General features: G+C 36.5%; 1 protein-coding gene across 3 annotated transcripts; it reads left to right on the top strand.

Annotated features, from left to right (window-relative positions):
- The first annotated feature begins 5,571 nt into the window (after nt 1-5,571).
- On the top strand, nt 5,572-15,374 carry LOC148425527 (uncharacterized). 3 transcript variants are annotated; one of them, XM_088409316.1, is made up of 5 exons: nt 5,572-5,634; nt 9,767-10,693; nt 13,154-13,242; nt 14,273-14,425; nt 15,006-15,374. In XM_088409316.1, the coding sequence occupies exons 2-5, from the start codon at nt 9,789-9,791 to the stop codon at nt 15,239-15,241; spliced, it is 1,383 nt and encodes a 460-aa protein (XP_088265442.1). In that variant the 5' UTR covers nt 5,572-5,634; nt 9,767-9,788; the 3' UTR covers nt 15,242-15,374. The 3 variants fall into 3 exon arrangements, with proteins under 3 accessions (XP_088265442.1, XP_088265441.1, XP_088265439.1); XM_088409315.1 differs by lacking the exon at nt 5,572-5,634 and adding an exon at nt 5,797-5,832; XM_088409313.1 differs by lacking the exon at nt 5,572-5,634 and having other exon boundaries at nt 9,537-10,693.
- The last annotated feature ends 1,356 nt before the right edge of the window (nt 15,375-16,730 follow it).

The following is a 16,730-nucleotide window of genomic DNA, read 5'->3' as shown; positions in this document are numbered from 1 at the left end:
CACTTTTGTGTTCATTTGTTTAGCATTGGTCTTCACTTGCACATTCTCTGTAGCTAATTCAGTAAACTTGACACAGTGTGTTTGCTGGGGCAGCGCAGGGGATTGAAAAGCCACACTGCTCCTAAAGAGGACAACTTTGTTTCTTCATGGTTTCGACTGTATGGTCCTTGCTAACTCCACAAAACAAGGGAAAACAGACAGCTAAAGAATCACAAAGGAAAATGATATGTCTCAATAAAAACTAGTCGCAATTGTAACTCTGGCATTGATCCTATAATTTGAAAAAAAAAGTCAAATTTGCTCAATGCTCCAGTTGTCACCCTAGAAGTTAAACTTTAATGTTCGATGATGAAATTTAAAAAAATGAACAAGTGCATGATGCTCTCTTAGAAAATGTTGTTGATTTTTCCTCTCCATCTTAAGTTTGGATTAATAGAAAATCAATAGTGGAATATTTAAGGTTGCTAAGCAGAGGAAAATTACATTTTTATGAGAAAAAATACCATGTCAAAATACATTATTGTCATTAGTATTTGGCCATACTATATACCAAATTAAAGCAGCTTCAGAAAATGATTTGGGTGTTAATTGTTTTATTGTTTTTTTGTTTGTTTGTTTGTTTTTTAATGTAGAATACATTTTAGGGCAGATTGGGTGCCAAAATCTTTTTTTTTTCATTTTGCTTGTGTGTATGTTGTAAATCTGACATGCCTCAAAACAGTATCAGTGTTGGCAGGACTGACTCACTCATTCGTCAATATTGGCAAACGCTAAGGACACCGGACATTAGGGGTTCCAAAACGGCATAATCTGTGTAAGTGCTTCAGTATTACATTCTATTATGTTCAATTGTATTTAAACTAATTATTTCCACAGTATTAACTATCAATTTTATGTCATACGGAGATCATGGTGTAAAATGAATGAACTGAATTAACTAGAAAGTCAACATTCCTACCCAGGCAGGTGGCTGATGGACTGTGTGTCATCTGCGATGAATTATCCTAACTTTGCCTGGGATAGGTGCTCATGTTTCTAAATGTAATAATCTGGTAGTTGCACTGTTAACGGTACATAAAATGAAATAATTTTATTATTGAGTAACATAAGTTAAAATAACGGTTTTCTTTTGGTAAAAAAAGAAAAAAATCCTAAATCAAGGAATAAATTAAGTTAAATCATTTATCATTAAACTAAAAAGTAAAAACACCAATGACATCTACATTTGTGTACCAGAAGAAATGAAAAAATTAAAACTGAGGCTGTTCAAAAGTTAAAAATGTGTGTATGTGACCATACTTACACATTTAAATAATTGTTGGTATTATTTTTGCGGGGTCCTTAGCTGAACGCAAAAGCCATTGCATGTAATGCAACTGATTGCCAGTGAGTAATGTAAGGAATACAAAGAATGATAAACTGTTAAACTTCATGACTATATTACTTGATCACTGAGTAAAATTGTATGTGGGCAAATTAACCTCATTCCAGCGTCCACATTTATAACGTGACAACTAACCAAGAAAATATAACAGCTGACAGAAATGAAAAGCAATGCCTAAGTAATTTAACGACAAATGATGTTATAACTTCATCTTCTCTTGTAAGCTCTTCTACAGTAAACCGTGGTTGGAGGGGAGGGCCCCAAGTAAAATTTTGCCTAAAACGCCACATAGGCTCAGAGAAACCACAGGAGAACCTTTACATGATGTTTGCTGGTCAGTACAACCTGGCTAATGATGAAAGAAGGGAATATACATGGAAAAAAGAATGCACCCTGTGTGTGTGTTAAGTTTCCTTTCACGTCACAGCGACTTCGGTTCTGTGCTTAACTTTGACAAGCATTGGCAAAAACGTCGCACAAGCAGTAGCAGCACTTCACGCCTTGACACAGATCCTGCTCATTAGCTCTGAAGAGTGGGCGGCCACATGCACATTTGCTTCAGAAATTACAAAGAAGAACAGACACCACACAGGTTCCCTTCAGCCACACCACAACTACGACAGTGAGTTGTATTAGTGTGAAAAAAGACTGTGGCCGTATACAGTGACAGTTTGTCACTGCATCACTCATCAGACTTGTGGTTCCTCAGAACCCCACAGCTCATATACGTCCACTGTGGTAAAATGACTCACATCTACCACGACGTGTGTTACACGACAATCTACCTCTGCATGTTGTTTAGTTTACTAACTCTTTGATTCATTCATGAATAAAAAAAACATGCCAACAATATATAAATTGGTACTTCAGGTGGGAGAATAAATAGTGATTGTGTTCTGGTTTTTGAAGGGCATTGGACCTGGGAACATGTGCAAAGTCTGCCTGAAAGCTGATTTTATGCATCTAACGATTCAAGGGGTGTGATGGAAAAAGTCAGAATTTCTGTAGGGTAATACCCTTTCCTGGAGCTAACTGGAGTCGATGCTAACTGGAGAATTAAACAAGAACAGAATCAGTGGCGACCACCGATTGAGGAAGTCTCGACTGTCCATCTGGGACTGCTTTGCTCGGTCAGGTCCTGAATGCATTGCTGTCATCGACAGAAAACTAAATTATCAAATGTTTACAAGACATTTTTCACAGAAGCATGCTTTTCAATTTGAAAGGGGATGAATGATGTCACTGCTTCCTTTCTCTTACTACGGTCTGCTGGAAAAGCAAAGCTTGCTCTTGTCATGTTTCAGATGACATTTAACATGCTAAATCATGTAAATGAGAAAAAAAATTGACTGTCCAGTCATATGTGACATGAGACCACAAATGTCACACACCAACACTTCATACCCACACAAACATCTTGGTTCACAGAAATTAATGACCAAATGTAATCTATTCTTTGTAGTTGACAATGTAAAATATAAGGAAATAGCATTCATACTTTTTCGTGTGGTTCGTATTTATGAGCTAGATATATTGCATAAGTTTGTCAACTCCAAAGCAAGGATGCTTTTTGCAGACTTGCATTTTGTCACGTTACTATGTGGAATACTGAGTTTTATCGTCCCCTCTTCAAGGCTTTTATCCCGCTTTACAATTAACATCAACAACTGCCAAGACCTGTGGGGTTGGTAGTGTTTGTTGTGTTGCCTCCTCCTGGCGTTTTTAGGTCATTGCTTTTATTTTCTGTTGCCGTCAAACTGCCTCTGCTGCAACCCGTCACTACAATGCTGGTCTGCACCTTGGCATCTCGACTCCCTAAGATACTGGTCTACTATTGGTCAGCGTGATGGGGTCACTACAACGCTGGTCTGCTATTGGTTGGTGCACGGGGTCACAAAGATGGCTGCCTAAAAACTTGATCTCGTGTGAGAGCGCTTTCAATATTGTATTTATTATGCATTTTAGTGCTTTGAAACCAACGCGAATTGGTTATCCATGAGTCCCAAGATTGTAGTGATGTTAAAGAGACAAGTCAGAAGATGATTTATATGAAAACGAAGTTGGAGATAATCAAGAAATATGAAAAAAGCTAAGCTAGCCCAGCCTAGGCTACTCTTACCAGCGAATATGGCCATAACAAACTTCACTCAAAGGTAAATATTATGACATATTATGGTTATTAGGTTATTATTATTAGGGTTTTACATGCATTAGCTAATTAACATAGGTTTGGATTGCCTGCTTTGGATGAGTGGTCACGATATAGGATGGATGGATATGTAAAAAAATATATTTGAGTTAATGGTGCCATACAGCTTGACAGTCAAACACCAAAATGCATTGTGTTCCAGCAGCAAAGTTTAGGAAACACGCAATTCAACACCTTTTTTCAGCATGTTTTACTGTGACATATGGGTACTGTAATGCAACCACTGCTGCAGCTATTTTAACACTTTGCTGGAAACGCATCAAAATACTGAACGCTCAACCCCATGTATGCATGTTTCCTGTCACAGATAAATATCTTCTCTGTGGTTTGGTGTCAGAGCAAAGAAAGTGTTCACGTAGTGACCAAATATTTAACTTGACGTGGTAGGACTGTTAGTCCATACTCATAATTGTCACTTTGGGTCAACAATGTGTGTTGTTAAGGTTAATGTTCTTGTAGTTTCTGTAGTTTGTAGTGCAAATGTCAGCAGATTAAGATTTTTTTGAGTCCAAGGCTCATTGTGCATTTTTACCAAGTTGGTACACCACTTACAGCCAAGGTGGTTGGGCAGGCACAGCAGAATTAGTGTCCTAGAAAGCCTGATGGAGTGACAATTTAGTGGCAGAAAATCGAGCTAAACCTTATGCCTGCTCATTGCATGCCTAACACAAATGTAGATAGCTGGTCTAAAGAAACGTACATAATCAAAAACGGAGACCCACATGCTATTGCTTTGATGTTTTATATTTTAAATAACATGATCAATCAAAAAATGAGAAAAAAATGTGTAAGTGCGCATGCAAGTGGTATAGAATGATTGATACCTCGCTAGTCATGGCTACTGTGACCGAAGGGGTCTTTTTCCTCAGGCACAGTGGTTTCTAAAAATCATAATAGCAGTTGTAGATGAATTAATGTTTATGAGTGAATGAGGTGAGTGAATAAGTTTCGTAAGTTAACTCAAGTTAAGCAGATATTCTCTACAACCTTTACTTTCTGCCGTCGTTAGGCTGTTTTCTTTTGTGATTCGCCTAATAATCAGAAAATAACATGAAAACAAAACATTGTTCATTCTGTATGTCACAGACTTGCTCAAATGTGGGGTGTTCTTGAGTTTAGCTTTGCAATGCTCCACTACATTAGCATCTTTGTTACTAACATTAACTTTAAGCTTCGTTACTAACATTAGCTGTGGCTGCATTCACAGCTGGGGTTTTTGCATTTATGTGGTAGGGCTAAACTAGAGGTGCTTTTGTGGTAAGCAAGTCAATGCATAGCGCTTCACTTCATATCATTTTTCTTTATCAAAGGAGCCATTAGGGCATTTTTCATTTGAAATTTACCATTCAGCGGTCCGACAAGTATCAAATGTTCCTCCATTTTCACGTCTTTTTTCCTTCTTATTCTGAACTTGCCCTCCCACTCATAAGAGGAGCTTATCAGGTTATGCCAAACACAATAACAGTCAATCAGAGTCCATTACTGGATGTGGTTGACCTTTGTTTTTCAAACACCAACAACTCAAGCATTAGAGGTTTGAGAGAATAAGAAAATAAAAAAGGATTTTGTCAACATACAGAAAGCATAAAGTGAGAGATCAAAAATGTGCTTAAGGTGACACATAAAGCTTTAACTATTGTAATTTAATGTCACTCTTTTATTTTGGCCCCCTATATTTTTGTAAACTGCAAGCTACCCCCTTTGAGTACACCCATACAATTACATAAAGTGCAATATAAGAGTTGTACAAAAAAATCTTGATCATCAAAATAATAGTTTGCCTTGTTGTATTATATAGAAAGGAATTTGTGATTTATAAGATGATCTAAATTTTCGCTTTTAAAATTAGTTCCACATCAGTGACATAGCAAATGCCCAAAACAAGGTAGCAATAAAAGCACCAATGATAGAGATGAAGGGGAGGGGCTACAAGCACAGCGGAAACTACACTAACAAAATGTACATCCCCAATCAAATGTCATCATTGCCATGATGTGAGACATCCCATTACTCACCTGGGAGAATATGCACTGTATACTAAGTAAGTGTCTCATCAACTTTTCTTTCTTTAAGTACACTCCTTTCAGCACACTTGTCTGATGAGTGATCATTGGCTTTCTATCAAAATATTTGAATTTTCTGCTGATGTTCTCCTGCTCCTCTTATTCTCTCGCATGGAGGCTGAACTTCATGAGTTGTCCAGTCAAGGAATGGATGCTTCAACGCGTCACGTTATTAGGTATAGCAGCACGGTGTGATTACAAAAGCTGTAGCCGCTGTCTTACAGAACTCAAAATATTAGAAACAGCCTTCAGCACAATACAATTCTAAACATTTCCAAATAGAACATAGGATATCTTGCAAACCAATACCTCTCTGACAGAGTCAAATGTTAGCATCATATTTTTTTTTTCAATTTTTTTCACTAGACTATGAAGTGGTGTGGTAAGGGTAAATCAAAGCATTGCACACTTTGTAGAACACATGCAAAAGCTTTAAATACAGTGAGTGTCATCTAGAGAGCAATGTCGGCAGAATCACAGAAGAATATACAGTTGTGGTTATAAGTTATTTCCTGCGGCAGAATGATACAGCCTACATTTTTGGTACAGGGGAAGATAACCGAATTCGGCATTCATGCTTACATTGATTTGGCCCCGACCCTAACAATAAAGTAATTGAGGAAGCTGTACTCTAAAAGTTTTTTCATGTCAATAAGCTGTCTAAATGTAACGCTCTGAAGGATACAAAAAAAGGTGCAGTAATGTGGAATCATTTTCACAAAGCTGCCATTTAGTATGTTTGGATATTGCAGATAAGGAAGGTCCGCTATTGCAAATTAGTAGATGTACACGCTATAAATATACAAACAGCTCTAGAGAAGATAAGACATTAAAAGAAAAATGTTTTTTTTATGTTTTGACTTTTTGCATATAAATTGTTATATTGTCAGCAACCCAATAAATATAAGCAGTTCAGGGAATGGATTTTTGTATTTGAGAGTTATGCTCTTAGTCGTTTATAGAATTAAAAAAAAAAAAAAAAACTTTACATGTCAATAGCAAAATCGGAGAAGCAGATTATTCTGCATCGGCATTGGTTTCTATTTTATTTTGCTTCCGTGTACTGTATATGAATACTCACAGGATAGTAAGTCATTAAACATTTGACATCTCTCAGAATTGACCAGTATGTATTAACAAAAAGAACTAGTGTACAGCATATTTACAGGACACAAACACATGTCATTTTGGTTAAAAAAATAACAGCAAACATAATAAATAATAATCATAATATTCATAACCATATTTTTAAACGACCTTTTTTTTTTAACAAAAGAGGTATGTCTATGTGAGCCTTAAACTTTTAAATGAATATATAATGTACATCGTTTAGGAAAATATTGTCCAGGTGACATCTAACTTTAGAACAGTCATATTTATATATGCATAGTATTATATAACAAACAACATCAGGCAAACTAGAGAGTAGCGCAAAGGACTTGTGAGTAGTTATCTACTTTACAGATTTTATAGTTTAATATTTATTAACTCAGCATGTTCATCTGCTTCGATAAATACCAGCAAAAGGAATAATATAATGTGCATAAAAATGTGGTGATAAGTCATAAGCAGAGTCAAAGATGACACGCCAGCATTGGACATTTAATACACTATACCCCATATCATGTAAACTCAAAATTTGAAAAATATGCAAAAATGCTGAATGTTTGGGCGGGAAAATAAGTGTGTGTGGAAATTAAGTCGAGCAAGTACGGACAGATAGACTGGCTGAAGAGTTTATGAAAAACTGACGCATGTTCTGAAGAAATCCCGGTGAGAGGCAATGAAATGTCATTCTGTTTCACATTTACATTTGATCTTTCAAAGGGGGTTGCTTCTAAAAAGTGGCTCATGCGCTGCATCAATGTAAAAGATCTTTTAGCTCCCAATTATCCGGGCAACACATTACAGCATTATTTTTAATTTGTGAAGATAAAATGATCATCACTGAAATTCTATTTGAACTTGAACGTTTTTATAATTTTAGTGTTTACTCAGGCTTTGTGAAGGGAGTTTTGTGGCTTCACAGTGCATATGTAAGTACCGAATGCGCTCTTTCTAACAAAACACAAGCACAGTTGCGCACACTTTGTTGTGATTTCAGATCTGACTGACAGTGAGACAAGAATACATAGCAAGTCCTTTGCAATACTACAATCCAAAAAAGAATAAAATTTGAAAACGAGCTTTGTGTTTGGTTTAGATGTACGGATGAGCCGTTTTAGGCAAGCATATATATTTTGTAAAAAATTAAGAGGAACTGAAAGATCCTGGTAACTTCATTCATTTATTCATTCATTGTAGGAGATCAAAAGTGGAGAAAGCTAGTGATTGTATGTATTACTGTACATGATATTCAGACTTTATATTTAGATTTATTACTTTTCTTTGCAATATTATAAGTCAAATAATTTAGAGAATATTTCTTTTTCATCATTCTCATAACACTATGTCACTTTATTTCCAAGCTTACATGTTTTTTTCCATTGTGATTCACTAATTTATATTGTTGTGCTTTTTTTTTTTTTTTTTTTACCGAAAAGAAACGGTGTTGGAATGAAGTAAGATAAATGATTATATCAAACAGAAAAAGGAAGTACTGTAGGTTTCCTGGTGTGATTATGCTCCTTCAATCGTCGGTCAAAAAGTAAAGAAAATAGTATTTGCTGATTATTTTACCATTTTTCTAAGCATTTGCAGCAATTGTATGAAAGTAACACTGCTTTCATTAATTATTTTATATAAATCCATACTATAACCTATAACCTTGTATCCTTAAGAATATATATATATATATATATATATATATATATATATATATATATATATATATATATATATATATATATATATATATATATGTATATATATATACAGTATATATATATATATATATATATATATATATATATATATATATATATATATATATATATATATATATATATAGATATATATATATATATATATTTAAAATTTGCTGATAGAAAAGTTTAGTTTAACTTTAGTTAGTTTAATTTTAGTTTGAATTTTTCTTTACAAGCAATGATTAGGTGAACACTGCAAGGAAGTTGTGTAAAGAATTGACCTGGATGGAACTATTTTAAAGTCAGTTTGCAAAAAAAAAAAAAAAAGATCATAAAATACAGTGCATAGTGCAACTCAAATTAAGCCAAAATGTGTTCGATTTGACAGTCAATAACTTATTAAGTAAACACATATGGCATGAATTCATGTCCTTGTAGCTTTATTAATTGTGCCATGCAATGCATTCTGTGAACTGAAAAGGTTTTTTTCTTCATTTATTTATTTATTTTTTACTGTTGAGCCCTGCTATTTGCAGGGAATAGTTAACATGGAGAGTAAAAATCTCAATATGGTTGGCACCTATAAAATCGGCTGATTAATCGGTAAGTGGATTTTTTTTTCCTGCATAAAATCAGTATCGGTCTAAAAATATCCATCTGGATCAGGCACCTACTGGTGAAGTGTGTTCAATCAAGCTGACTTGTATGTATTATTAGTTTCACAGCAAAAATTTGTTTTAACTGATATTTTATTGTTGTTGGACTTTTATTAACACATTTTTCCTACAATGCCTTCATTTTCCTGATCGGTTTCCTTTTTAGAAATACTGCATACAACCTGGGAACATTCCAGGTGCACTAAAAGCATAAAATACGATATTTATATCTCACAAACAAATCTTGTATTTCCAATAAACAGACACACTTAAAAGAAATCTCATATTCACAAAAAATCCTCATGTCGTAAAACGAAAAACTCATGAAACAACTGAAATGCACCAAAAAAAAAAAAAAAAAAAAAAACTCCTCTCATCCTCCACTAAATACATCTCACTCACATCATAAAGAGTAACTTCTTTACCCAAGACCATTTTATTGAAATAAAAAACACATGCAGATCATTTATTCATTTATTCATTTCATTTATTTATTCATTTATTTATACCTTTATGTCTTGGTGAGACCGTTTTATGACGATGTGAGTCATCGGTGCCTCATAGGTAGGACCCTACTGGAACATGAGATACATTTCGCTGCAATATTTTCTCTCCCCTCTGTTGCTTTGTATTTACACATTGTTCAGAATATATCAAGTGACCTCCGCGATGATTCGACTCGACAACGCTCAATACTTCAATTTCCTGCAACGGGCCAACGCTTTACGCCGCTCGGGTTCAATGTGCGATGCCCTCATATCAGTCAAGAACCAGACTTTCAAAGCTCATCGGCTGGTGTTGGCCTGTGCGAGCAGACGACTCGAACAGAAACTCGCCCAAGCGGAGACAGACCAAGAGGTCCACTGTACACTGGATGAACTCTCACCCGGAACCTTCCAGCAAGTCTTGGACTTTGCCTATACGCAGAGCCTGGAGGTTCCGGATGAGGACCTGCGGCAGCTTCTCCGAGCCGCACAGTTTCTGGAAATGAAACAACTGGAAGAGCAGTGCCAGCGCCACTTGGACGCACTCCTCATCAGGACAGAACAGGCGGGTCAAAGACATGAAGCAACGAGTGAGAGTGATGAAGAAGAGGATCTTAAGAAAAAGTGTCATGACCGAGAGAAACTGCAAGAGAGTACTTTGATCATAACCGGTGACATCGAAAAGATAACCGCAGAAGAGCCGAGAAAAAAGTCCAAATTGATGAATTTCACGAGAGACAGCGTCATCACCAGCTCAGTCTCCCACTTCTCCTCCTCTCCTTGGACCAGTCCAGACCACATGTGGAGCTCTGCAAGCAACCTGAGACGCATAGCCCAGAACTACTCCAACTTCATAGCGGAGCATCCCCATGGACATGGACATGCCCACAGCCCCCCCGCACCCCGGATCTTCCCTTTGCAAGGACCTCATTTCCAGTCACCGACTCAGCGTGGAGTTGCTGGCTTGCATTCACACTATGGACCACAGCTTTACTCTGCCACTATTGGTATGGGGGCTAACATCAACCAGGTCTTGCAGGTGACAACTTTAAAGGCCAGGCAGAAGACAGAGAAAAACAGCCAGTTCAGGTAAGTCTGCACTATAATGCTATTATTATTACTTTTTTTTGTTTTATTGGGTGGACGTTCGGAACCACTTTCTTTGACCGATACCAGTACATGTATTCGACTCTTGAGTAGTCACTGATAACGATAGCGAATACCAATATCACTAATACATTTGATACACAATATTTATCCCAAAACACAATGGCAGGTCATTTTTAGCAAACATCAAAATATTCAAATGTAGCATTTTTCTTCAAATGTCATGAATTTAACTCTTTCACTGTCATTGAAAGCTATATAATGAAAAACAAATGCATAATGCAAAATGCATAAAACACAATTTTAACTGGACTGGCAGTGAATGAGTTAACTTTCTGTGTTAATGGCGATTTTCTATTCTTCTAATTTGTAATTTCTCATTGCGATAAAAAACTGCTCTGAATGGGTGGTCGATAATATCGACTGCCATCGAATGTACTAGTATTGGTATTGGTAGTTGCCCTATCTCTAACAATAATAACAATACTGTAGTAATTGTTATTTTTTCCTTTAATTTAATTTTACTTTATTTTATTACTATTTATGGTAATAGTCATAGTAGTTGAGGAAGTAGCATACAATATGCATTAAGATATAATTTAATATATATTATAAATATAGGATACATTACATATTAGATATCATACACAAGTATGCGTAATACTTTTTAATATACTGCATACGCACATATTATATGTAATATTCGAACAGTGTCCTAACAGGACACTGTGAATGTCATAATGTATATACGTTACATTAAAGTTGTTTCAAATATATTCTTATAACATACATATTGCAGAGTATATATTTTACCCTATACCGGTGCTTTATTATAGTTGAAAAACACTAAGCACATTGTAGGGGTTAGATTCCAGCAGGCCTGTGACCCATGCATACTGTTGTTAATATTATGATTATAGTTAGGATCATTATCATTTTTATTATTAATTCATCCCTTCATTCTTCTTTTATTTTTTACAAGCTTGAATGCCGGATATCCCTTAGACATTACCTCTGTTCTCATCATTGTCTTTTTTCTCAAATGTTAAAGTATTAATCATCAGTCTATTTTTTTCTTCAGTGGTTCTAGCAATACATTATTTCCCCGAATTAACTTGATTTTTTTCCCCTTCAGAATGTTACAGCACCTGACTCATCAACATGTGCTGATTCTGATGTCTTTCAGTTGAGATGAACAAACAAAAAGTCAGACCTACCATAAAATATTCTTTTTGTTAGTTTGTTTCGTTTTTAATGAATTGGCAGCTGAGAAGGCTCCAGCACGCCTTCCACCTTAGTGAGGATAAATGGCAAAAAAAAAAAAAAATGGTCGGATAGATGTTTACCATGTCTCCGAACCCTTACATGTTTGTTTTGAATGTGCACAGCCTTTCCCTCCACATTTTAATACCTAATTGTGAGAAGAGGGAAGTCCCCTATATTTCTCCCCTCCTTTGCACAAATCAAGATTTTCCACCCACGGAAACCTTGCCGCATGGCAAAAAACAGCCATTTTCTACACTGTGAAAGTGTTTTAGAACTTTGTGAAAAAACAAAACTTGTGTTTCATTGAATGATTCTCTTCCTCCCACTTTAATGCAACACATCATTTAAAACCACCTTCAAGGCAGAATGTCTTCACAAGTATTTTTCCTGTGGTTGAGAAAAGAGGAAGCCATAAGCTCAAAGCTCACTATATTAGGTACACGTGCACAACCTAAGGAGCGATATACGAGACATGCCACTTCTCAATCTGTCTTTTCTAAGTGAATATTCTGCTATTTTACAACAATAACAAATACGTGCTTCACATTAGCTTCCCATGAAGCTAGCATTAAATAACAATGATAATTGTCATGTGGAAGTATTTTATTGTAGAAAGTGGAAACAGTGCAACGATGACATGCAATGTGTGCAAATGGTGCATTTTGCGTGACAAAAAGGATATGACTGCCTTCAACACAAGTCATATACGGTATTTCACTCCTTGAAAAAAGTATGCCCCCCAAAAAACATAAATAAATACAGTAAATGTTTTGCTTTGAGGGGCCGTGGTATTCTGGTACTAATCTCAGATTCAAGTGCATAGAAATGTGTGGGACATCCCAAATCTCTCTCTTATTTTCTTTTGTACTATCCATCAATCCATCCATTTTCTATCGTCGCTTATCCACAACAGGGTCACTGGCTTGCTGGTGAATATCCCAGCTGTCTACGGGAAATAGGTGGAGGACAACCAGATATGATTGTCAACCAATTGCCAATTGCACAGAGAGACAAACACCCTTTCACACACCCAATCACACCTAGGGACAGTTTAGAGTGCCCAATACACCTGCGGGCTGGAATTGAACTCTCAACTGTAACATGTTAAACACTGTCCCACCGAGCAGGTATTAATTTCCACACGTAAACAAAGTAATCATGTTATTTTCTTTATAGCTGCCCAGACATGCAGAAAGCCAAGACAAAAAAAGATTGCAAGCGCCGCAGCTCATGTCTGCGCCGAGATCCAGCCTCCTCCTCACCAGGTATGCCATAACACGAAATACGCATGATATATTTTCCATAATGCAAAATACATAACAGAGGGCCTCAGTAGCGTTTGTGCTAAGTGTTGTCAAATACGACGCCCTTGCGGGAGATAATGTAACACTTTAAAAAAGACAACACTTGTCATGACCTCCGACATTGTGCAAAGCATTGTGGAAAGTAGCGAAGAGACTTGTGGTTTTGTGAGCATGGTGCTGCATGTGGTTTACTAGACGCTGCAGTACAGTATGTCCTGCACCCAAGTGTGGTGTGTGCACAAAAACAAAATCACATCACGTACACGACTTGCTCTATTATAACCATATTTGACGTAGCGGGACTGAATGGTACCTCACCTCCAGCTTTGGTTTAAATTCATTTGTAGAACTTGTTTTTATCTCACATCTTTGCTCAATGGAACATCACGCTCTTGCCTCACAAGAGATAACAACAAAACCGTCCACCTGCCCTGCCACAAATGTCTGTACAGTTCACAGACAGATAGGACTAATGCATTGCGACACTAAAACCGCCTATCAAAGAACATTTATCTTGAATACAAACTAGTACAGTGTCCTAATTTTCTGAAAAGGGAATTTGTTTGAAGCACTCTCAAAAGTTCGTGAAAGGAAAATTTTAAACATACTTTACCTTGCAATTAGAATATATGATACACCCAAAGAAGAAAAAGAAAAAGAAAAAAAATAGAGGAATAGTTTAAGAGTAAACAATAATATTTTTGTTTAATGCATTTTGTTCTATATGTTCTTTTGGGAAGCATATCTAATATAGTGCTGACTTAACCACGCTGTTTCCCTCCCTTACTTCTGTACTCGAAATTGAACACAATGCAATGACATGCTGACTCAAATCATCACACAGCTGATTCAAATCTGGCATTATATTTGACTGTGTAGGACAAGAAAGATTGCATTTTTTGCGTCATGGCATTTACATGTATGAATGAAACTATACTATGTTGAAAATAAAGCATGATGGGTATATTTCTTGCACCATGCTGTTGAACAGGTGACGCCTGCATACGTTGTCAGCTCTTTGCAGACTGTGAATCCCAATTTAATGGACAAGACTTGAGAGGAGAGAGACCCTACCAATGCCAACACTGTCCCAAGAAATTCACTTTAAAACATCAACTGGACACACATAACCGAATTCACACAGGTGAGATCAGGGGTGCTCAATGTGTCGATGCTCAGTGTTGCGATGGACCAGTCGATTGCGAAGGTAGTATATTACACAAGCGGATAAAAAAAATAAAATAGAATAAAACGAATTACTATTTCATGTTCAATTAGAGTTACTTTTCTGATGTCAATTTCTGGTCAAATAAAAGTGATATATTTTACTAAATGTACACAAATTGCCTAGATTAAATCAATCATACAATTGAATTACAAATTTTATTCCTTTCAGTACAAAACGAGCATGATCATCAATGCAAAACATTTGCATATGCCAACATGTACCAAAAGGAAATACCTAGCACAAAGGAAAATGCTAACGAGCTAAACACTTACGAGGTCGTTCGTATAAACGCCCTGAAACAAGCCGAAAACCCGCCCAAAGTGTATCCTGCCTCTCGACTAAAATCGGTTGTGATTCAATTTTACAACACAGAGATCAGGGTAAAAATGAAGGAAATTTACAGGATATTGTTTGATTTTTGAATTGAATTGAATTCAATTCAATGACTTCAAAGTAAAAGTAAGACAGGTTTTTATGGCCTCCTCTCGTGCCAAAGGTGAGAAGCCGTTTGAGTGTCGTCTGTGTGGTCAGCGCTCCCGGGACTTCTCGGCCATAATCAAGCACCTGCGGACACACGGTGGGGCGTCCCCTTATCGGTGCAACCTGTGCTTGGAGTTCTGCAACAGTCTGGTGGCCATGCAGAGGCACGTCAAGAGCCACCCTGTCCACGACTTCCCTCCAGACTGGAGCATCAGCAGCACCTACCTGTATACGTCACACATCGCTCACTGACATTGTACTTGTGGACTGATCCATATCGTGTTAAAATGCAATGATAGAAATAAAATGTGACCGATAAACACAAAGTCAGGTCATAAATAAAAAATGTATATACTGTACTTTCTGCACTATAAGATGCACCGGATTGTAAGGCACATAGAATAGAAACCACAATAGTGGCTGTGCTTTCGTTATGCATCCACTAGCTGGAGCTGGAGCGGCTCTGTGGTAAGGTGGTTAGCACATCCGCCTCAGCTCGCTACGGCCTTTCTGTGTAGAGTTTGCATGTTCTTCCCGAGCGCGTGTAGGTTCTCTCTGGGCACTCCGGCTTCATCCCACACTCCATAAAACATGCAAGGCAGATGTATTGGAAACTCTAAATAGGCTTGGTGTATGGGATGGTTGTTTGTCCCGTCATGCCCTCTAAATGACTGGCAACCAGTTCAGTGTGTCCCCTGCCTAACTGCTCGAAGACAGCTGGGATAGGCACCAGCAGGCCTGCGACCCTTGTGAGGATAAGTGGCTGGAGAACATGAATGGATTGATGGAGCTGCTCTAAAGAGAATGTCGAGAAAACAATCAGGTAACCCAGTCAAACTTTATCAATCAGAGATTAAGAATAAAGGTTTGTGGAAAGTACTATCTGAAGAATAAAAAAACAACAACTCCTGATTGCATTAAAAGACTGTTTGATCAATGTCAAGACGAATTAAGAGTTTAAAAGAATGTAATCATGATTACATTAAAGATTGAACTTGCATTTTTTAAATTGCACTTAAAAAATATTCTTAAAAACTCTTAAAAAATATTGTTTTCTTGATTTAAAAACAGTTTCTGGATTTGTTTTATAAAATCGCACTCTTTGAGAGAAAACTTTTGAACCTTGTCCCCTCACAAATTGTTTAAAAATTGGAGCATATCAAAATTTCAAATTGGGTGTTATAAGAAAAAAACATTGTAAAAAATACATTTATAACTGAAATGCAAAGGTAAAAATTGGAAATTTACATGGCAATTTAGTTATTTTATTTTTTCCTCCCCCAAAGAAGAAAACTTGCGATTTATGTGCTGTTTAAGGCTAAAACAAAATAAAAATGTAAGGCTTATACAAAACACAAATAATGGAAGCTAGGGTCAGAGTCAGTACTCTACAGAAGTGATGCAAAGTAAAAGTACCGTATATATATATATATATATATATATATATATATATATATATATATATATATATATATAAAAAGTAAAATAAAAAAATGGAGGGGACCACCTGTTTTCTGAGTGGTCTTGCTGGGACGTGACTGGTTGTGACCTGAGCAACTGAACAACTGATGTCATTTTCTTGTTCGCAAGCGTCACACCCCTGAAATCCATTTTAAAAAATGTGTGGGTTTTGCAACTTCATATTCTACAAACACAAGTCTTCAAGATTCCATGTTCTGACTAATGGAGCTGCGCCTACATGAGCAAAAGTTCATTTTTAATTTACTGATGCTGGTTAAAC

The sequence above is a fragment of the Hippichthys cyanospilos genome, chromosome 3, assembly GCF_059441005.1.
Source record: "Hippichthys cyanospilos isolate Australia breed blue-spotted pipefish chromosome 3, RoL_Hcya_1.0, whole genome shotgun sequence".
Taxonomy (NCBI): domain Eukaryota; kingdom Metazoa; phylum Chordata; class Actinopteri; order Syngnathiformes; family Syngnathidae; genus Hippichthys; species Hippichthys cyanospilos.
The sequence above is the reverse complement of the archived record's forward strand: the minus strand, read 5'-3'. Positions and strand labels throughout refer to the sequence as shown.

Excerpts from the sequence above, each read along its gene's own strand:
- LOC148425527 (XM_088409313.1), top strand. The coding sequence starts at position 9,702 with ATGAGATACATTTCGCTGCAATATTTTCTCTCCCCTCTGTTGCTTTGT. Across the intron at positions 13,243-14,272 it reads TCCAGCCTCCTCCTCACCAG|GTGACGCCTGCATACGTTGT; the intron begins GTATGCCATAAC and ends GCTGTTGAACAG. Across the intron at positions 14,426-15,005 it reads ACATAACCGAATTCACACAG|GTGAGAAGCCGTTTGAGTGT; the intron begins GTGAGATCAGGG and ends CTCGTGCCAAAG.